Raw genomic sequence first — 23,760 nt, 5'->3', positions numbered from 1 at the left:
CAGGGTTCTCATTCCAAATCTCAAGACACTACAGCTGACAAGCGCTAGACCTCCGAGTTCAGGAAGTGAATTGACAAGCATTTTAGGATCCTTAGAATTTTACCATCAAGTAATGTGTTGCATAAGAGTTCTGAATGCATAGTGAAACCTTAGATGAGGCAGATTCACTGTTAGCCATCCAGCTATGATAAGACTGGTCAGAGTCCAGTATTCAGAGAGCAAACCAAAAATGAGACAGAGCAACCAAGCATACCTCTTAAAATGAAAACCCCTAAGGTTTCTATATGATACCCAGTAGCGGCACCTTCACCATAGTCCCTGAGGATCTGAATGTCTTGTCTGTCTGTATGAATGAACAGTGCACAGTGAGCTCTTCTGTCCTCCCTCTTTTCCCCCACCCCTCCTACCAGGTTCTCATCAGAACAACACAGCTTGGGGAGACAAAGGCAGCGCTTGGAGGACAGTGAAACTCTTCATTAACCTGTAGTATTTGCATGAATAACTCTTTTCGAGTGGTGTCTGCCACTGTCCGCTCTCTGCCTTCATGCGACAGGCCTAGTCGACTGTGGGCACTGGCAGGTCATTCTTCAACATTTACTCTCTCTATTAATATATATGTGTGAGAGAGAGAGGTTTCTTTCCATTCAATCAACCAATTTCTTTTTTTTTGGGGGGGGGGGTAGTCCTTTGTCAGAAACCTGGTGCAATGTATTGCTGGGAAGATCTGTATTGAAGACATGAAGGAAATGCACTTAATCATCCCTAGTATAGTGCACTACAACTGTTGATCTGATCCCTGGTGTTGGGAGTGAATGCGGTGAATCTGTAAAAGCAACAGAGTGACAGAGATGGGCCACGTCTCCAGTATCTGTCAAATTGGTCTGGTGAACACACCCACCCATGGGGAGAGCCAATCATCCTCTTTGACGAGAGAGAAGGAAAAGGGGAAAGAATGGGAGGAGAGGCTGTGATTCCAAGTTAGAGTCCACTACTCACACTCTCCCACTTCCTCTCTCCTTCCTCTCTCTCACTCACACACATACACGTACACACACACCAACCACCCCCAAACTCTTCTCTGCTCATGTGTGAAATGAGCAAGGGTCTTATCTCTTGGAAACACACGACTGAGCCAGAGGACAGGGAGAGAGAGGGAGACAGACAGCAGGATGGGAAGAGAGCAGGAAGGGAAAAGGAACGAGGGAGAGACAGAGAAAGGAAATGAAAGTTTCTCATGGTCTGCACACTGATGACTGGAGAATCTGGTCTGGTACAGACTCTGGAACTCTGGACATTGCCAAGGCTTACTGGCCAGTCTGAAATAACCCTGGTATGCCCTGCCTACTATTAATGTAGTTAGTTAGGGTGTTTGTCTTGTATCTAAGGCCTTGTTTTTCTCAACATTATATGCATAAATCAGGACTGAGTTATGTATAGTCATTAAATAGTCATTATGTCCCTGAAATTCTAATTAAGCACCCTTGTTTTCAGTACTCCAGCATCCTACCCATGCGAGGATAATGACACTGAGCCTTTTTCTGAAATGTTTTATGATATTTGAGAACACAATGGGAGGGATCTTAGACCATTCCTCCATACAGAATGGTCAGATGACATGATAATAGAGCTCTTTGGCCACACACACCAGTGTGGGTTTGTGGCCCTTGTTAAGGTCGATGGCATCATGAACTTTACCAGGAACCTACCAGGACATTTCTGCCAAAACACCTGGTTGCCTCTGCCAGGAGGCTGACACTTGGCCGCAAGTGGATCTTCCAACAAGCCAATAACCCCAAACACGAATCAAAATCCACAAAGAAATGGTTAATTGACTACAAAATCTAAATTTCAGTCTCCGCATTTCATCCCCATTGAAAACCTGTGGTTTGAATTGAAGAGGCTAGTCCATAAGAGCAGAAAGACCATGCCACACAGCCAGGAGTGGTGGGTGCGGAGTCAAGCGCAGAGAGCAGAGGATAATGGGGAAAACCAAACTTTATTACGGTATCCAACAGTAATGCCAAAATGACAGGCAAAAACAAATATGTCCAACCCAAAACTGGACACCAAACAGTCAGTGAACATAACACGCAACCAACCTAGACTAACAGAGAACAAGCCCGCACAAAAGCAGGCGGGCCTAAGAGGCTTAAATAGCCCTGAACCAAAACTCAAACAAGAAACAGGTGCAACCAATAAGACATAACAAACAGAAAAGGAAAAGGGGATCGGTGGCAGCTAGTAGACCGGCGACGACGACCGCCGAGCGCCGCCCGAACAGGCAGGGGAGCCACCTTCGGTGGAAGTCGTGACAGTATCCCCCCCCCTGACGTGCGGCTCCTGCAGAGCGCCGCCGCCGGGCTTGAGGGCCACCCAGAGGGTGCAGGGCGATCCGGATGGAGGCGGTGGAACTCCCTCAGCAGTTATGGATCCAAGATGTTCTCCACCGGTACCCAGCACCTCTCCTCTGGACCATACCCCTCCCAGTCCACGAGGTACTGTAGGCCCCTCACCCAGCGCCTAGAGTCCAGAATGGAACATACTGTGTACACCGGGGACCCCTCAATGTCCAGAGGGGGTGGAGGGACCTCCGGCACCTCACCTTCATGCAGGGGACCAGCTACCACCAGCATGAGGAGAGACACATGGAACGAGGGGTTAATACGATAGTAAGAAGGAATCTGTAACCTATAACACACCTCGTTTATCCACCTCAGGACTTTTAATGGCCCCACACACACTGCAGCCCCAGCTTCCGGCAGGGCAGGTGGAGGGGCAGGTTTCAGGTCGAGAGCCAGACCCGGTCCCCCGGTGCGAACACGGGGGCTTCCCTGCGGTGATGGTCAGCGTTCCTCTTCTGCCGTCCACCAGCTTGCTTAAGTGATTCCTGATCGGCTCTACAGGACTCCTTTGAGCGCTGCACCCACTCCTCCACCGCAGGCACTTCGGTTTGGCTCTGATGCCATGGTGCCACGACCGGCTGGTAGCCCAACACACACTGGAATGGTGACATGTTAGTGGAGGAGTGGTGGAGTGAATTCTGAGCCACTTCCGCCCATGGGATGTACCTCGCCCATTCACCTGGCCGGTCCTGGCAATACGACCGTAGAAACCTACCCACATCCTGGTTCACTCTCTCCACCTGCCTATTACTCTCGGGGTGAAAACCCAAGGTCAGGCTGATCGAGACCCCCAGACGCTCCATAAACGCCCTCCAAACTCGGGACGTGAACAGGGGACCCCGATCAGAAACAATGTTCTCAGTCACCCCGTAGTGCCGGAAGACGTGGGTAAACAGGGCCTCCGCAGTCTGTAGGGCCGTAGGGAGACCGGGCAACGGGATGAGATGGCAGGACTCTGTCTGAAGGCAGGACTCTGTCTGAAGGCTCTGTCCGCCTCCGCGGACCAGTGCAAACGCACCGGCCCCCCTCAGCAGTGAGGTAATGGGAGCAGCCACCTGACCAAAACCCCGGATAAACCTCTGGTAGTAATTGGCAAACCCTAAAAACCGCTGCACCTCCTTTACCATGGTCGGAGTCGGCCAATTACGCACGGCTGTAACGCGGTCACACTCAATCACCACCCAGAGTTAGAAATGCAATAACCCAGGAAGGAAACGGCTTGTTTGGCGAACACACAATTGTCAGCCTTGATGTACAGGTCATGCTCCAGCAGTCGCCCAAGTACTTTATGCACCAGAGACACATGCATGGCACGTGTGGCGGAATAGATCAGTGTATCATCGATATACACCACCACACCCTGCCTGTGCAGGTCTCTGAGAATCTCGTCTAGGAAAGATTGAAAGATGGCTGGAGCATTCTTCAACCCATAAGGCATGACGAGGTACTCATAATGGCCAGATGTGGTACTAAACGCGGTCTTCCACTCATCTCCCTCCCGGATAAGCACCAAATTATACGCACTTCTGATGTCCAGTTTTGTGAAAAAACGCGCTCTGTGAAATGATTCTCCCGCCATGGCGATGAGAGGTAGCGCCCTGACCATACTTAAACAAAGGCATAACAAAATAACTAAGGTCAGAACGTGACAGTACCCCCCCCCCCACAGGCGGGAGACTCCGGCAGCTCCGGAGTGAAGGACGATTCCGGCAGCACCAGAATAACGGACGGCTCTGGCAGCTCCTGACAGACGGGAGACTCTGGCAGCTCAGGACAGACGGGAGACTCTGGCAGCTCAGGACAGACGGGAGACTCTGGCAGCTCAGGACAGACCGGAGACTCTGGCAGCTTAGGACAGACCGGAGACTCTGGCAGCTCAGGACAGACGGGAGACTCTGGCAGCTCAGGACAGACGGGAGACTCTGGCAGCTCAGGACAGACGGGAGACTCTGGCAGCTCAGGACAGACGGGAGACTCTGGCAGCTCAGGATAGACGGGAGACTCTGGCAGCTCAGGACAGACGGGAGACTCTGACAGCACTGGGCAGGAGGAAGACTCTGGCAGCACTGGACAGGCGGGAGCACCTGTATGGAGGAGACGGAGAGACAGCCTGGTGCGGGGGCTGCCACCGGTGGGCTGGTGCGTGGAGGTGGCACCGGATAGACCGGACCGTGAAGGCGCACTGGAGGTCTCGAGCACTGAGCCTGCCCAACCCTACCTGGCTGAATGCTCCCCGTAGCCAGGCCATTGCGGCGAGGTGGAATAGCCCGCACTGGGCTGTGCTGGCGAACCGGGGACACCATGCGTAGGGTTGGTGCCATGTACCCCGGCCCGAGGAGACGCACGGGAGACCAGATGGGCTGAGCCGGCTTCATGGCAACTGGCTCGATACCCACTCTAGCCCGGCCGATACGAGGCGCTGCTATGTACCGTACCGGGCTATGCCTGCGCACCGGGCGCCTCACGGCATAACACGGTGCCTGCCCGGTCCCTCTCTCTCCACGGTAAGCACGGGGAGCTGGCGCAGGTCTCCTACCTGACTTCGCCACACTCCTTGTGTGCACCCCACCAATACATTTTTGGGGCTGCCTCTCGGGCTTCCAACCGCGCTGCCGTGCTTTCTCCTCATACCACCGCCTCTCTGCTATCGTTGCCTCCAACTCTGCCTTGGGGAGGCGATACTCTCCAGCCTGTGCCCAGGGTTCCTTGCCGTCCAGAATCTCCTCCCATGTCCACAGAACAGAAAATAAGCACCCAATACTCAAAAGTGAAACCAGGCTACCTAAGTATGGTTCTCAATCAGGGACAACGATTGACAGCTGCCTCTGATTGAGAACCATACCAGGCCAAACACAGAAATCCCAAATCATAGAAAAAAGAACATAGACAACCCACCCAACTCACGCCCTGACCATACTTAAAACAAAGACATAACAAAAGAACTAAGGTCAGAACGTGACACTAAAGCCATGACATCATTTTCTGGAATTTTCCAAGCTGTTTAAAGGCACAGTCAACTTAGTGTATGTAAACTTCTAACCCACTGGAATTGTGATTCAATGAATTTTAAGTTAAATAATCTGTCTGTAAACAATTGTTGGAAAAATTACTTGTGTCATGCACAAAGTAGATGCCCTAACCGATTTGCCAAAACTATACTTTGTTAACAAGAAATTTAAGGAGTGGTTGAAAAACAAGTTTTAATGACTCCAGCCTAAGTGCATGTAAACTTCCGACTTCAACTGTACATCTTCCCTGCTGAGGCAACCAGGTTTTTTCATAAAATGTCCTGGTAGGCTACTTGGTAAAGTTAATAATGCCGTCGACCTTAACAAGGTCCACAGGACCAGTGGAAGCAAAATAGCCTCATAACATCAAAGACACACCGCCATACTTTACTGTAGATATCAGGTACATTTCTGCATGTTTCTGTTTTTCAATGCCCACAAACCCACACTGGTGTGTGTGGCTAAAGAGCTCTATTATCATGTCATCTGACCATTCTGTATGGAGGAATGGTCTAAGATCCCTCCCAACATGTTCTCCAATCGAACAAAACATTTCAGAAAAATGCTCAAAGTATTAAAAACACAGGTGCTAATCATTTTGACCCTTATCTTTTTTAGATTTTTTACAAATCATTTGTTAAACAAAGTTTTTCCATGAGCAATTGTATTAGTATGAAATAATATATTTAAAAAAAATGCATTCTGTATATCTCAGTATTTGTATGATTTATTTATTTGATATACTATTTTTGGCTGATCTTTATCAAGGGTGCCAATAAATATTGTCTTGACTGTATATTGATCAGTGATGTATTTCACTCAAAGAAATTGTAATCAAATCCATAATTATTTACAGGCATTGGAGAGTTTATTAATTCAAACCATGTTATTACAAGGCAATTGATAGCTATTAGACACCAATTCATTCTAGAATTAGGCCTGGTTTAAATGATCTAAAGCTTTTTGGCTCTACATATTAAAGCAATTATCTTTGCCATTGTTGTTAGGGCATCGACCTTGTAGGAATAATGAATGTGGCAGGTGCTAGTTTTGTTGTCTCTACTGTAGCACAGATGAATGTGGCAGGTGCTAGTTTTGTTCTCTTTACTGTAGCACATATAACCCCAGAACCCTTGCTAGATAGCCAGGTGGGAGCTCCAAGGAGAGCCTTGCATCATTACCACCATGAGTTGGGATCGACAGTTAACCTGTCAATTCACCACTGTGATGAATGCGTCAGTGGCCAGATGCAAAGTGGGAAAGTCACCCAGATTAGACTGGAATTAGATACATATGACCTTCATCTCGCTCAATTAAATTACATCCAAAAGGCTTTATTGGCATGGAGTCTAACCACAGAAGCATATTAAATCTGACGACGGAAATGAGATCTCACCCTCAATGGGAAACTGGTTTGATAGTTACCCTGATAATTTATGACAATGGCAATTCGTATTTTTTTCCTCTGCCGGTACCAGACTGATGGTGTTGTACCGCAACCTGGTGGATAATGTGAGCACTCTCGCTTGTACTGCGCCCTGCACTAGGTGTCAGTATGTGCTTTTTCGTCCTTTTATGGAAAGTATCTTCAACCTAGAAGAGAACCAGGAAGTAACTCCGTCGTTTGTTTAGATTATTTAGCTAGAACGCGCTTGGCAACTTCGTGAGTTACGTTTTTGCTTGCTTTAGAAAGTGAAAGGTGTAGCTAGATAGGGTCATTTTCAAAATAGCATCATAAAATGAATAAAACAAAGAGGGGAATCATGAGCTCATTGCTTGTTGTTGTGGCTGTAACCTATGTCCTCGTTAGCCGAGCAGAATGTCACACTAGTACTACGCCAACGCCATTGAAGTGTAAGATACTATTCCTACATTTTTGGTTACGACATGTATCAACAGCATTCAGTATTGTCATTGCTCGTTACATTTATTTGTTTGCATTATGTCGCTTCCAACGTCTCGATGGCTAGCTAGCTAACTATAGGTGAAATGCGTCATCAGCTAACGTTAGCTTGCTAGGTGAGCAAAAATCAACAACTTTGAGTTGGTGTGACATGCACAATTGTAGACAGTATGGCGATTTAGACTATTTTTTTTAGCACAGCTAAGCCTTACTGAATTCAAATAAGAACACACATTTCCTTTCATTTCAGCTTGCAAAGCCTTCTCAACTTGTGACTCATGCACTCAAAACCCAAAGGTAAGCAGAATATTATGTAACACTTCCTATTTGTAAAGCATTATAGTCTGTATAGCCTTCGCTACCAAGTTTACGTTATCACTCGGTCTATGTTCAATAATATATGTATTTTTTGTAAATTTGTACCATTTTGTACAAGGGTCACATCATTGCAAGTAACGTTAATCTGTCTGAATCTATTTTAAGTTACTCAATATAAATTAGAGCAGGGAACTAACTATACGATATTATCACGATACTTAGATACCGATACGATATATATTATGATTCTCATTATTCCATATGCATTGCGATTCGATGTTCCAAACATATTGCGCACCATATGTCTGCTGCAGAGGGACGAGAACCATGAGAAAACAACAAGTTTGAGCAGTCATGGAAATACAAGTACTGTAAACAAATTGACTACCAATTTAAAAATATAGAAAACAATCTTTGAAGGAAAGACACTGGAGTTTTGGTATAGGTACAGCCAACTAGCACAGAAGTGATATTGTCAAAATGATGCAGTATGATATATCATCAAAAATAATAACTCTATGTAATTATCAATTCCCCACCCCCCATCACTAATAGAAATACATTAAATTGATGGACACAGTTAAGGACATGGATGAAGGCAGGGTAGCCTAGTGGTTAGAGTGTTGGACTATTAACCGGAAGGTTGCAAGTTCAAATCCCCGAGCTGACAAGGTACAAATCTGTCATTCTGCCCCTGAACAGGCAGTTAACCCACTGTTCCTAGGCCGTAATTGAAAATAAGAATTTGTTCTTAACTGACTTGCCTAGTTAAATAAAGGTTTTTAAAAAAGGCTGGGAATAGGTGATCCTACGCATATCAACTCTTTGAGAATTGAAGTATTAGGCTAATGATGAGTGTCTTGTCTTTTCTCAGTGCCTGTGGTGCATGACCAACGACACGTGCACAGACTACCCAGTGAGCTACATTCTGCCTCCGCCTGCAGTGTGTAAACTGTCACAGGCACGATGGGGAGTGTGTTGGGGTGAGTGAAATTAAGTTTTACTTGATGTGACCTCCCATTAGACCTCCTGATGTGGGTGCAGGCTTTAATTCTAATCAACTTATTGTAGTGTTCGATTTAGACATGAAATAGTATAATCAAGCGTGTTACTACTTTGCTAGAACAAAAGCCCGCCCTCCACCCACATCAGCCCATGGCGGACCACATGCTTAGTTGGGTGTCTGTTAAGGTCAATATAGCAACAGTCAGATTAATACAGAATAGTACATCTGATTGTGGTTGTTGGAGCCTAAATTTTTCGGGGCATGGATTCTACAAGGTGTCAATTGGTATCACAGGACCTAACGTGTGCCAGGAAAACATTCCCCACACCATTACACCACCAGCAGACTATACCGCTGACACCAGGCAGGATGAGGTCATGTACTGTTCGTGTTCCCACTGGAGCTGCTTCTTCTTGTTTTTAGCTGGTAGGAGTGGAACCAGGTGTGGTCGTCTGCTGCAATAGCCAATCCGTGACAAGGACTGAAGAGTTCTGCACGCCACTTTTGAACTGTGCCGTTATTTGCCTGTTTGTGGCCCGCCTGTTAGCTTGCACAATTCTTGCCATTCTCCTTTGACCTCGCTCATCAACGAGCTGTTTTCACCCACAGGACTATCGCTGACTGGATGTTTTTTGTTTGTCACACCATTCCTAGACACTACTGTGCCGTTAAAGTCCAGGAGTCTGGCCAGTTTCTGAGATACTGGAAAAGGGCCAACTTGGCACCGACGATCATACCACGCTCAAAGTCGCTTAAGTCACTCGTTTTGTCCATTCTAACGTTCAAACAGTAACGGAATGCGTTTGCCTGCATAATATAGTAAGCCACGGCCACGTAACTCATCATTTTCATGAACTGGGTGGTGTTCCTCATAAACGGGCCACGGAGAAAGTATTCACGCCCCTTGACTTTTTATACATTTGGTTGTGTTTGTTAAAGACAGAGATTTTGTCACTGGCCTACACACAATACTCCATAATGTCAGTGTAATTATAGTGTTTAACATGTTTTTTGAATGACCACCTCGTCTCAGGTACCCCACACATACAATTATCTGTATGGTCTCTCAGTCGAGCAGTGAATTTCAAACACCGATTCAACCACAAAAACCAGGGAGGTTTTCAATGTAAAAAAGTCAACATTTCTTTGAATATCCCTTTGAACATGTTGAAGTTAGTAATTACACTTTGGGTGGTGTATCAATATACCCAATCACTGCAAAGATACAGGCATTCTTTTTAACTCAGTTTCCAGAGAGGAAGGAAACTGCTCAGGGACTTTAAAACAGTTAGTTTAATGGCTGTGTCTCGGTCCCAGCTTTGATGCACCTGTACTGTCTCCGCCTTCTACTAGATGGTAGCAGGGTGAACAGGCCGTGGCTCATTCAGGCCTAGTATATGTCAGTCAGCCTGCCCCCTCTGGCTGTTCTGTGGTGATTAAAGAGCCCCCCCTATTGACTGATCCACACTCACACTGGGGCTGCCTGCTGAAGCTGCTTGCAGGGACTCTGATCACAGGCCTCTGGGCCACAGATGACAACAGCATGTGGTTTCTGGCTGGTTTCTGAGCACAACCATGGGGTTAGATACAAGGGCTAAATAATAAGGAATAACACACATTCCACACTGTTGTTATGATCATTTTAATAATTAAAGAAGAGATCTATTATTTTGTTTTTGGAAAAAATCTCCCTGACACACATATTGGCATATTTAATTAAGAATACAATGTTTAATGACATGAGAATCTGGAAACAACCATCTTTGTCCAAATGAGTTACTAATCAGTTTAAATCCTTCTCAACTTGTGACTCATGCATTCAAAACCCACAGGTAAGAAGAATATTATGCAGCAATTCTTGACCAACATTTATTTTGTCCAAACTAAATAGAGGAAGTACAAAAATCTTGACATAAAACCCCACTTGTAATTTCAAAAACACACCAGCAGGTGGCATTAATGTCTAACAAAGATGCATTGTTGAATAGTGGTCTGAGTGCCAAGCTGAGCTTTTCATATCACTCAATCACAGGCTGGTACTGCTCAGGCTAATTAAATAATACTGCATATCTGACTTTCTCTACCAATCAACATCAGTGCAGTCTTTATACCCCTCATTTGAATCTGTTTGATTCCTCATGGGTTTATTAGTCATTATGATAAAATAAATGCATAATCACATGAATAATGAAATGTTCTCTTCATCCTTGATAAAGGATAGTGTTGTGAACGTGTGTGAAATTCACTTAAAAATCGAATAAACTTGAAGTATGTTATTTGTTCATATCTTGACCTTTGACCTGTTCTCTGTTCCAGTGAACTTCGAGGCTCTGATCATTGCCATGGCAGTGTTAGGCGGGACCATCATCATCAGCATTGCAGTCTGTTGCTGCTGCTGCTGTTGCTGCAATAAACGTCAATCAGGGTAATACAGGAAGTGATGTCACAGAATTGCCCTTTCTCACCTAATATTAAGGGATACTTGCAAAGAATGGCAATGGCTTTATCAGTCAGTATTGATCATTATCCTAGGAAAACCTCCACTCTAACCATATCAGACTCCTCATAAATGTGCTGATATTACTCATATCCTTTGTTACATCCAACATGAAATTATTCAAAATGCAAATCTCTATTCACGTGCACCATCCATGTACAGTGATTATACCCTTTTATTAAAACCGGTAGGTACAGTCCTGGATGGTGATCTTGTCCTGCTTATTATGTGATTCTAGGAGGGAGGAAGAAGAAACTGTCACTACATAGCGGAATGTTTTAAAACGGCATGTCAATCAAGTGCTTTCTGGCCTGACACCCTGATTGGCAGCCATTTTAAATGCACCCGCTCTGTGCAGCTCAATCAATCTATCCTAACTAAACATGAAGGCCGTGAAGATGAAACAACATGTCTGTCCGAAATGAAATTCTACAGACACGCTCACACAGTTCATATTTCTCACCTCCCAATCATTGGAATGCCTCTGCATATATTGGCAAAGTTATTTGTTCCATTTTAAGATTACATCCCATTAACAAAGATGACACCTCTCTCGTTTCCCCAGCAGAACCTCTCACCTGTCAGAACCTCTCCCCTTTCCAAGCTCACACAATAGCAGCCTCACTTTTTTTGCATTAAACACAACCAGCAGAATAACAGGATACAGGATTGCTTCTTGTTGGCAGCATCTATGCAAAGTGAAGAGCAACAGTCGTTCTGTCCACGGATCTTGCAGTGTTATTGTTGACAAGGAATACTAAGTCTCATTTCCACTTGGAGACAAAGTATATCATATACTGTACAAGGACAGTGTGTTCATAAGACCAGTCTGTGCTAGTGTGTCTCTGTCTAAACCGTGATGTTTCAAGGTGATTGTAACGCTGCCTGTGTCTCTGTCTCACCAGGCCAGACAGAGATGAGGAGAGGTTTGCCAGGAGGAGAGAGGAGATCAGACAGCGTGCTGATGAACGGTAAGGATTCCTTACTTATCGCACCCTCTGCTTCACACTGGCTTTCAAACCACTACTAAAGGATGCCCCATTTTATCAACACCATGATTTGTGTGAAACCATACTGTTAGTTGCTTAGATTTTTGGGGAGGTGCTTGTATCCGTTTCAATGATCGCAAGCTCTTCCCACAGCTACCTAGTCAGATTCAGAGTTTTCTACTCTGTTGTTGGTGATCATCTATAGAGACGTTCTCTGTCAGGGTTGGGGATTTGAACAGTTGGTGAGCTGTTCCTACGGCTCTTCAAGCAGAACCGTCCCCAGGAGAAGTGTGTGTGTGTGTGTGTGTGTGTGTGTGTGTGTGTGTGTGTGTGTGTGTGTGTGTGTGTGTGTGTGTGTGTGTGTGTGTGTGTGTGTGTGTGTGTGTGTGTGTGTGTGTGTGTGTCCATCCAAACACCAACCGAGAGGATTGTAATCACTGACTCCAGTTCTTAGTCCTCAGCAGCTGATAATGAGGTCATAGGTGTGTGGTGAGTATAGAACATGCTACTACATCTTGTAGTGGTAGTAATGGGATTCTGAGCCACACTTCCTCCTACACTGAATCACGGTGTACTAAAGCTGGTCTGGAACCGCCCTCCCTTTACATAAATGTTTCAGCCTTTCTTTCAATTGTTTCCCGCCTGTCGTCCACCGAGGATAGCCTGATGTGTTGTTTAACGCAGTGAGCAGTCAGTCATGCAGAAAGACTGTCGGTAACAGTAAGTTTATCATGTGGTGTACTGGGGAGTTTAGGCTCACTGTGTGTTTCTGAATTAAATCAGCCTCTGTGAACCTTTCTTCTATCAAGCCAAGGAATGTAGAGTATATTCACTCAGTCTGTTCCTGATGTGAATCAAACCACTATAGTCTGTGTTAGTGTACTGACCTACATAGACCGTGTTGGTGTTCTGATGGGAACAGAGGGGACCCAGGCCTGTTTTAGGCACCATGGGAGAGGAGGGAGCCTCTAGAGAGATTACAGCATGTTTACAGCACATCCCCAGAGTCTGCAGATGGAGAGGTTAGGGCACAGCTAAGAGCTCTGAGCTCTCTGTCATCTGAGCCACAGATGGGGAACGTTCTACAGAACAACTAAACAGACATAAGTTATCACATCCCCACCATCCAAACTCCACCGACCTTTACTGTATCTCTATGTTGGAGAATGTCCCATTGAAATAACACAGGGTATAGGTTAAGTTTGTCCCGACTCCCTATCAAACCAAGGGGTTTACGGAGGTCTAAGACAGCGGTAGAGAGCGAGTTTAGAAAGACAGAGTGCACTTGAGTCTTTGAGATTGTATTCAACCCTCTCGCTCTTTTTCATTTTCTTCCAGTTGCTCACCCTCCCTCCTCCCCTCCCACTTGTTGCCTTCGTGCATGGTTATGTGGGAGTCAGTCAGCTGAGAGGGAGGGAGGTGGGGGAGACAGATGGTAGTCTGTGGTCAGGACAGCCTCTGCTCCTCTCTGCTCCCTGTGTTGTCAGCCTGCCTGCCTCCACTGATTGCTGCTCCCAAGATCACTACCTGGCATTAAAGAGCCCAGACTGATTTACACTGTCTGTCTTTGTGTGGGACTGCCACTATGGACCCAGTGAATTTACGTCCCTGGAGGGGCCAACAAAACAATCACAACCACCTCCCCTACCTGCCTCCTTTGTGTCCCCCATAAAGTTAGAGCGATGGCTGAATGGCAGGCTCCTCAGCATGCCCTGTGCTCGTATTTCACCTACTGCTGGCCATGTCGGTGTAAAACACAGCGTCTTGTTGTTTACGAGCCTCTATCAGGGGCCGTGAGGAGGTAAACAATGACACTAAAGCCGCCTTAAATAATGTCAGATGTCTAAAGGCTTAATGCTGCCACTTTAAGGCATGGCAGCTTCGTTCAGCAAGATGGAGGGTGGAGTCAACTTTTTGTTTGTAGAGGACAGATATAGATGCCACTTTTGTTATTGATTGCTTTTGACAACCATATTTGATATCTCTGCTACTGCAATCCGTAAATGGACTTGAAAAGGTATTCGCAGCTTGGGCAAAGTTCTTCCATTAAGCGGGGCTCCTCTGAGGAGGCTGGGGGAGTGTGGTGCAGCAACTGTGAAGTGTCACTGGTGAGAAAGCTCAGGTGCTAAAAGCAGCAGTGTGAAACAACATGTAACAAGTTTAGCAGAAACACCCACTGACTGAGTACGTTTACATGCACAATAATAATTGGATATTAAAGTGATTATGGCAGTAGGCCTAGTATGGCAATAGTCATGTAAACACCTTAGTCTGCTTAGCTTAATCAGCGTAAGGTTTAAATTGAAGTAAGCATACGCAGATTATAACACCTGGTTTTCTAAGCAATCTGGAATTATTAGGACATGTAAACAGTTTAATCCATGTTCCAGCGGTGTAATTGATCTGCACATTTACCAGCACCGGTAGCACAAGCCTCCCTCTTATACACGAATGAAGTGAGTTTGGAAAAACAGAAAGTATGCATCTTATAATTAATTTTCACATATAAAGTTTGTATGTCCTAACTCGGAATCAAATAGGCTTCGAAAAAATAACATGGTCGCTGTGGTATAATTTTTATTTTGATTGGCTATTTTCTGCATTTATCAAAAGTCCCGTTCAGATGTGTCCATGTAAACAGGATTATTTGGGAAATCGTTCTTCTTGCAAAACAAGTCAACGTTTTAAACAAACTATTATATTAATCTGACTATCCGCAATAATTGTGTAATTGTGTGCATGTAACAGTGCTCACTGAATGGTGGTTTATAAAGTATGAGGCTTGTATTCACAATCTCCTACATTACCCAGAAGTACTGAATGAGAAGACTTTATAAATCCTACATTACCCAGAAGTACTGACTGAGAAGACTTTATAAATCCTACATTACCCAGAAGTACTGAATGAGAAGACTTTATAAATCCTACATTACCCAGAAGTACTGACTGAGAAGACTTTATAAATCCTACATTACCCAGAAGTACTGAATGAGAAGACTTTATAAATCCTACATTACCCAGAAGTACTGACTGAGAAGACTTTATAAATCATTTCCTAATGTTCATTATCCTGCGCTGTGTTCTTCTGTTAGCGGGTTATTACATGTTCCAGTGTTGCTGATTGTCATGTTACTGTGTGATAGAACATGACTAGCGTTGTCCTCTACTCTGACAGGAAGGTGGAGAGGAAGGTGAGGCATGATGACATCCGCAAGAAGTATGGTACGTATCATTATTTTAGCTATTTTATTAGGATCCACATTAACTGTTGCCATAGCATCAGCTACTCTTCCTGGGGTCCACACAAAACGTGATACAGAACAGCTCAAGGACAGAACTACATAAATGTATACAATGGTATGTCTCAACTTTTTACTAGCAACTTATCTTGTATCTAATATGAACCAAGGACTGCCTCTAACCTCTTATGCAATTAGACCCAAGATACACTTCCTTATATAATCTTACCCAATGACCTTGCTCTACTTCACCTGATATGAAAGTCTTCTGAGACTGTACATTTACAAGCCTCTTACTGTTCTGTGACCTGATGTGCTTAACTTGGGCGTAATGGGATGAGCATTCAGCGTTCATTGTCCTCAATCCATAGGGCCGTCCATTTCCATATTTTCTAGGGTGTTGCTTATTGAATTTCAATCCTCGGTAACATTAATTCATTATTCAGCGTAGTGAACATGTCCCAAAGCAAGCCAACGCAGCCCACATATTGGTTACTCTACCTCAAGTCTCTTGAAATCAATTCTTACACGATGCGTCACACTTTGGATGTCAGATACTGGGCATCTCATTACCGTCTGCATGTTAGTACAGGTCAGCACAACACACACAGATCCCCATGTTGAAACATTGATACAGAAACACAGGCCAACTCTGTCTCAGGTCATATCTTGATTCTGAATACTGTAACAACCTGTAAGGCTCGGTTAGCTGGTTTATTCAGTATGCCAGGCAGTGTATGAGAGTGGGGGGTGCAGTGAGGTGACTAGGAATGAACAGCAGTCTGTAGGGCAGAGGGCTCCCTGGGGTGAATAAGAATGATGGGAGATATGAGCACTGCAGTCAGTCCCAGGGTTGACCGAAATGCGGGTGGGATTTGCGGACTTCCTGCTTATTCCCTCCTTATTCCAGGAATTATCCAACTGAGGTTTTTGGAAAACCTAGGAATTTTGGGAAAGTCGCTGGCATTTTTCAGTCCTTAGTCAGTCTATATGAATTATGGGAGTTATGAGACTAGCAGGACAGAGTGTCTCTGGGGTCTGGTACTGTAACCTCTGCTCTATGCTAGGCCTCTGACCCTGGGACTGAAGAGGGGGGGGGGTGTATATGAAGACATCTGCTGCTGGATAAGTGTGAGAGGGGGGTAGCACAACTCTAAAGCTCTCTGAAAAGTGACTATTCCTAGTGAATGTTTCTCTGTTATTGATGTGTTGTCAAGTTTGAGATCTTTCCATACATTGCCTTCACGTTCTTGAGGTGTGTGTATGTATTAATATGTCTCAGGTATCGGTTGCAGTTCCACATAAATTGTGAATTTCTTTATGGACAACATGACAGAGTGATGGATGATGGTCTCCTTCACATGCCCCCTGCTTACTGAAGTCTATATACATTAGGGACCGCTTGGCATTTGTCTGCTACTCAAACAAGGTGTGTGTGTGTGTGTGTGTGTGTGTGTGTGTGTGTGTGTGTACGTGTGTGTGTACGTGTGTGTGTACGTGTGTGTGTACGTGTGTGTGTACGTGTGTGTACGTGTGTGTGTACGTGTGTGTGTGTGTGTGTGTGTGTGCCTTTCACTCAGTCAATCCTCAGAGATCAAACAACACCTAGTGACCTGCACCACATTCCCATCATCTCGACAGCCTCTGTACAACCCTCCTTGGCAGCCTCTGTACAAACCCCCTTGGCAGCCTCTGTACAATCCCCCATGGCAGCCTCTGTACAATCCCCCATGGCAGCCTCTGTACAATCCCCCCATGGCAGCCTCTGTACAATCCCTCCTTGGCAGCCTCTGTACAATCCCCCTTGGCAGCCTCTGTACAATCCCTCCTTGGCAGCCTCTGTACAATCCCCCCATTGGCAGCCTCTGTACAATCCCCCCTTGGCAGCCTCTGTACAACCCCCTTGGCAGCCTCCCCCCATGGCAGCCTCTGTACAATCCCCCCCATGGCAGCCTCTGTACAATCCCCCATGGCCCTCCTTGGCAGCCTCTGTACAATCCCTCCTTGGCAGCCTCTGTACAATCCCTCCTTGGCAGCCTCTGTACAATCCCTCCTTGGCAGCCTCTGTACAATCCCCCCATTGGCAGCCTCTGTACAATCCCCCATGGCAGCCTCTGTACAATCCCCCCATGGCAGCCTCTGTACAATCCCCCATGGCAGCCTCTGTACAATCCCCCATGGCAGCCTCTGTACAATCCCTCCTTGGCAGCCTCTGTACAATCCCTCCTTGGCAGCCTCTGTACAATCCCTCCTTGGCAGCCTCTGTACAATCCCCCCTTGGCAGCCTCTGTACAATGGCAGCCCTGTACAATCCCCCTTGGCAGCCTCTGTACAATCCCCCTTGGCAGCCTCTGTACAATCCCCCCTTGGCAGCCTCTGTACAATCCCCCCTTGGCAGCCTCTGTACAATCCCCCCTTGGCAGCCTCTGTACAATCCCACCCTTGGCAGCCTCTGTACAACCCCCTTGGCAGCCTCTGTACAATCCCACCCCCTTGGCAGCCTCTGTACAATCCCACCCCCCTTGGCAGCCTCTGTACAATCCCACCCCCTTGGCAGCCTCTGTACAATCCCCCTTGGCAGCCTCTGTGCAATCCCCCCTTGGCAGCCTGTGCAATCCCCTGTGCAATCTGTGCCCCCCCTTGGCAGCCTCTGTGCAATCCCCCCTTGGCAGCCTCTGTGCAATCCCCCTTGGCAGCCTCTGTGCCCCCCTTGGCAGCCTCTGTGCAACCCCCCCCTCCCTTGGCAGCCTCTTTACAAACCCCCTTGGCAGCCTCTGTACAAACCCCCTTGGCTGCCTCTTTACAACCCCACTTGGCAGCCTCTGTACAATCCCCCCTCTGTACAACCCCTAGACAATGTAACTATAGTGGGCTCCAAAATTACTGGCACCCCTAATTGGCAATGGACAAACAATACTTCAAAAAAATGTAAACAATATAGTTATGGAGGTAAACTCAAAATTCCAACATGTGAAAAATACTGTACTTTATTAATGTTTCAATGGAACCCAACAAAATTAATTTATTGATTTAATTAAATATCAATGTCCTCCAAATCAAGGTTTCACAATTAATGGCACCGTTAAATATTATTGTAAATAACATCTACCAAAATTAAACTTAAGTGGAATTTAATTCCTGGTTTATCTACGTGTTAAGGAACTACACTGCTCAAAAAAATAAAGGGAACACTTAAACAACACAATGTAACTCTAAGTCAATCACACTTCTGTGAAATCAAACTGTTCACTTAGGAAGCAACACTGATTGACAATAAATTTCACATGCTGTTGTGCAAATGGAATAGACAACAGGTGGAAATTATAGGCAATTAGCAAGACACCCCCAATAAAGGAGTGGTTCTGCAGGTGGTAACCACAGACCACTTCTCAGTTCCTAGGCTTCCTGGCTGATGTTTTGGTCACTTATGAATGCTGGCGGTGCTTTCACTCTAGTGGTAGCATGGGACGGAGTCTTACAACCCACACAAGTGGCTCAGGTAGTGCAGCTCATCCAGGATGACACATCAATGCGAGCTGTGGCAAGAAGGTTTGCTGTGTCTGTCAGCGTAGTGTCCAGAGCATGGAGGCGCTACCAGGAGACAGTCCAATACATCAGGAGATGTGGAGGAGGCCGTAGGAGGGCAACAACCCAGCAGCAGGGCCGCTACCTCCGCCTTTGTGCAAAATGACCTCCAGCAGGCCACAAATGTGCATGTGTCTGCTCATACGGTCAGAAACAGACTCCATGAGGGTGGTATGAGGGCCCGACGTCCACAGCTGGGGGTTGTGCTAACAGCCCAACACCGTGCAGGATGTTTGGCATTTGCCAGAGAACACCAAGATTGGCAAATTCGCCACTGGCGCCCTGTGCTCTTCACAGATGAAAGCAGGTTCACACTGAGAACGTTCTGCTGCCTGCAACATCCTCCAGCATGACCGGTTTGGCAGTGGGTCAGTCATGGTGTGGGGTGGCATTTCTTTGGGGGGCCGCACAGCCCTCCATGTGCTCGCCAGAGGTAGCTTGACTGACATTAGGTACCGAGATGAGATCCTCAGACCCCTTGTGAGACCATATGCTGGTGCGGTTGGCCCTGGGTTCCTCCTAATGCAAGACAATGCTAGACCTCATTTGGCTGGAGTGTGTCAGCAGTTCCTGCAAGAGGAAGGCATTGATGCTATGGACTGGCCCGCCCGTTCCCCCAGACCTGAATCCAATTGAGCACATCTGGGACATCATGTCTCGCTCCATCCACCAACGCCACGTTGCACCACAGACTCTCCAGGAGTTGGCGGATGCTCTAGTCCAGGTCTGGGAGGAGATCCCTCACGAGACCATCCGCCACCTCATCAGGAGCATGCCCAGGCGTTGTAGGGAGGTCATACAGGCACGTGGAGGCCACACACACTACTGAGCCTCATTTTGACTTGTTTTAAGGACATTATATCAAAGTTGGATCAGCCTGAGTGTCACTCCAAATCCATGGGTTGATACATTTGATTTCCATTGATCATTTTTGTGTGATTTTGTAGTTAGCACATTTAACTATGTAAAGGAAAAAGTATTTAATAAGAATATTTCATTCATTCAGATCTAGGATGTGTTATTTTAGTGTTCCCTTTACTTTTTTCAGCAGTGTATATTGAGCCATTACATCAGTCCATTTTTCACTAGGGTATAAAAATTAAGTAACACGCATGCAATATCCCTTTGTCATTCAACACCATTAAGAAAATAAAAGAACTGGCAGTTCAAAAGGACAGATGGTCGTAGACCTTCATAAACCTGGTAATGGCTACAAGAAGATCCACAAATGATTGAATATACCACTGAGCACTGTCAGGGCAATTATTTTTTTAAATCTAAAGATATGGAACAGTTGAAAACCTCATGGGTAGAGGACACAAATGCATTTTGCCCCCCAGGATAGGGAGGAGGATTGTGAGAGAAGCAACAAAATCCCCAAGAATCACTGTGAAAGAATTGCAGGCCTTGGTGGCATCTTGGGGTCACCAGGTTTCAAAAAGCACCATCAGACGCCACCTCCACAACCACAGGCTCTTTGGAAGGGTTGCCACAAGAAAGCCCTTAATGACCCCAAGACACAGACTCAAGCGCTTTGTTTGTCAAGCATCATTACAGAGATGCATACAAGGAGAGGCACCTCATACTCACGGTGAAGTATGGTGGTGGGTCAGTGATGTTTTGGGGCTGTTTTAATTCTAGAGCTTCAGAGGCACTGGTTAAGATTGATGGCATAATGAATTCCACCAAGTACCAGGCAATTTTGGCTGACAATCTGGTTGCCTCTGCCAGAAGGCTGGGACTTGGCCGTATGTGGACTTTCCAACAAGACAATGACCCAAAACATACCTCAAATCCACACAGATGGTTCTGTGACAACAAAATCAATGTTCTGCCATGGCCATCTCAGTCGCCAGACCTCAATTCAATCGAACACCTGTGGACTGAGTTGAAGAGGGCAGTTGATAAGCGCAAACCCAAGAATGTGAAGGATCTTGAAAGGATCTGCATAGAGGAATGGTCCAAAATCCCTCCAAATGTGTTCCTTAACCTTGTCAAACATTACAGGAAAAGACCATGCTTTTATTCTTGCCAGAGGTGGTGTCACTAAGTACTAAATGAGGAGTGCCAATAATTATGAAACCTTTTATTTTGGTGAAATGTATTTTGTATTAAATAATTGTATGATTTTGGTGGGTTCCATTGAAACATTAATAAAGTACAGTATTTCTCACATGTTGGTATTTTGAGTTTATCCCTATAATTCTATTGTTTATATTTTGTATTGTTTGTACATTGCCAGTAATTTTGGAGCCCACTATATAATACCATGTTGAACATGAACCTTCTTATGATGGGAAAAATGTTAGCCATCTTATCAGGGAGTTGGTCAACCATGGTTTGCCAGTGCTGTGTTAAGATAGTGTGTAAAAGAATGAATTTGAAGAATTTATCTGCACGGTATGTTTGTTAGCTAGCCAGCCAGGCTGTTTTAGAGGAATGATTCCATTAGGGTTTTAACTTAACCACCAATTTGCCAACATTCCATTCAAACAATGCAGTCAATCCACAGCCATGCACTGGCTGAAATCAGTTGATGATAGGACTTAGACAAGTTGTAAATGCAACCAGTACTGATTGTATCAATAGGGCTAAGGCACTGCAGGGCTAAGGCACTGCAGGGCTAAGGCACTGCAGGGCTAAGGCACTGCAGGGCTAAGGCACTGCAGGGCTAAGGCACTGCAGGGCTAAGGCACTGCAGGGCTAAGGCACTGCAGGGCTAAGGCACTGCAGGGCTAAGGCACTGCAGGGCTAAGGCACTGCAGGGCTAAGGCACTGCAGGGCTAAGGCACTGCAGGGCTAAGGCACTGCAGGGCTAAGGCACTGCAGGGCTAAGGCACTGCAGGGCTAAGGCACTGCAGGGCTAAGGCACTGCATCTCAGTGCAAGAGGCGTCACTACAGTCCCTGGTTCGAATCCAGGCTGTATCACATCCGGCCGTGATTGGGAGTCCCATAGGGTCCCCGGCCAAACCAGCGTCTTCCAGGTTTGGCCGGGGTAGGCCATCTTGCCTACCCCAAAACATTTTACATTTATGGTCTGTTTGCATATATTTTAGAGGCTATTTAAACATAACATTTGTATAAAACCCAATATAAACTGTATTATTATGAAGGTATTTTAGGGAGGCAATTCTATAACACAATTTCTGATATCACATATCAGGATTATGACTCTACTGCCATTCATTCCAATTAGACTCGTTTGCATTTTTCCCTGACCAATATATGGTTGCTATTTTGACCACATTCTGGAACTTTGAGGGTTTAATGTCTCTAGTAATTTAATAGGATCTCTATGCTCCAGCCAGCCTCTGTACAACCCCTACACAGCTCAGTCATAACGCAACAGCTTCTAATCACTGTTTTTCAATGTTCCTCATCTTTCCTTTTTATTTCTCTCTCTCTCTCTCTCTGTATTTGTTTTTACAGGTCTTGTCCCTGACTCTGACCACCCATACAGCAAGTTTGAAAATGAGTAAACCAGAAACCTGTGTGAGAGAGAAGTTGTTCAGATGGCTCTACTCTGCTCCATCCTCTTTGGGCTGACTACCATCCTGTCCTGCTGACTGTTTTAGCTTAGAGAGCAGACACACACACCTATATATCAAGACCGGTCTATCATCATGATTCATCTAAATCAAAACCTTTGCCTATAATTATTAAATGCAGTTTTTATTCATTCATTTTAGGTTCTGATTGAAAATTATTTACAGTTTGAGAATGTTATGTTTTTCACACGATTAAGAAGTTTGAAGAAGTCTGTAATATTTAGTTTGCTGTTGGAGACGTGGCACTGAGTGGAGCTTAACTTTCTGCACATTGTCTGTGTATTTTTGTGAAATCTGATTTAAAGAGCCTTTGTTTTAAATTACTGTAATATCTGTGAGTACGTTTTCACTTTGTATATATTTCATAAACCAAGATCATAATTATGCTCAATCTGATATATTTCCTAATACATTTTTTATTGTAAAGTCAAATGTTTAACATTTTAACGACTTAACATCAAGTCTAAGATCACCATGCGCAATGCCAAGCGTCGTCTGGAGTGGTGTAAAGCTCACCGCCGTTGGACTCTAAAGCAGTGGAAACTCGTTGTCTGGAGTGATGAATCACTCTTCACCATCTGACAGTCCTGAAGGATGAATCTGGGTTTGGGGGATGCCAGGCGAACGCTACCTACCTGAATGCTTAGTGACAACTGTAAAGTTTGGTGTAGGAGGAATAATGATCTGGGCCATTTTTCATTGTTCGGCCTAGGCCCTTTAGTTTCAGTGAAGGGAAATCTTAATGCTACAGCATACAATGACATTCTAGACGTTTCTGTGCTTCCAACTTTGTGGCAACAGTTTGGGGAAGGCCCTTTCCTGTTTCAGCATGACAATACCCCGTGCACAAAGCGAGGTCCATACAGAAATGGTTCATCAAGATTGGTGTGGAAGAAGAACTTGATTGGCTTGCACAGAGTTCTGACATCAACCCCATCGAACACCTTTGGGATGAATTGGAATGCCGACTGCGAGCCAGGCCTAATATCCCAACATCAGTGCCCGACTTCACAAATGCTATTGTGGCTGAAAGGAAGCAAGCGCCCGACCTCACAAATGCTCTTGTGGCTGAAGGGAAGGAAATCCCAGCAGAAATGTTCCAACATCTAGTGGAATGTCTTCCCAGAAGAATGGAGGCTGTTATAGCAGCAAATGGGGGACCAACTCCATATTAATGCCCATGATTTTGGAATTAGATGTTTGACACGCAGGTGTCCACATACTTTTGGTCATGAAGTGAACCTCAGCCTCTCCACCCCTTCTT

At 45.6% G+C, this 23,760-nt stretch overlaps 1 protein-coding gene across 1 annotated transcript; it reads left to right on the top strand.

Moving 5' to 3' along the window:
• Positions 1-6,985: 6,985 nt before the first annotated feature.
• LOC112222777 (pituitary tumor-transforming gene 1 protein-interacting protein) lies at positions 6,986-22,892 on the top strand. Its single transcript, XM_024385523.2, has 7 exons — positions 6,986-7,264; positions 7,564-7,610; positions 8,506-8,614; positions 10,954-11,062; positions 12,040-12,105; positions 15,299-15,345; positions 22,378-22,892. Exons 1-7 carry the CDS (start codon positions 7,150-7,152, stop codon positions 22,425-22,427), a joined length of 543 nt encoding a protein of 180 aa, XP_024241291.2. The 5' UTR covers positions 6,986-7,149; the 3' UTR covers positions 22,428-22,892.
• Positions 22,893-23,760: the final 868 nt, after the last annotated feature.

Source organism: Oncorhynchus tshawytscha, linkage group LG23 (genome assembly GCF_018296145.1).
Source record: "Oncorhynchus tshawytscha isolate Ot180627B linkage group LG23, Otsh_v2.0, whole genome shotgun sequence".
NCBI lineage: Eukaryota > Metazoa > Chordata > Actinopteri > Salmoniformes > Salmonidae > Oncorhynchus > Oncorhynchus tshawytscha.
The sequence above is the reverse complement of the archived record's forward strand: the minus strand, read 5'-3'. Positions and strand labels throughout refer to the sequence as shown.

Bases quoted from the DNA above. Each gene is read 5' to 3' on its own strand.
- LOC112222777 (XM_024385523.2), top strand. From the start codon at position 7,150: ATGAATAAAACAAAGAGGGGAATCATGAGCTCATTGCTTGTTGTTGTG. The intron at 8,615-10,953 runs GTGAGTGAAATT...TCTCTGTTCCAG, and splicing joins ACGATGGGGAGTGTGTTGGG to TGAACTTCGAGGCTCTGATC. The intron at 15,346-22,377 runs GTACGTATCATT...TTGTTTTTACAG, and splicing joins TGACATCCGCAAGAAGTATG to GTCTTGTCCCTGACTCTGAC.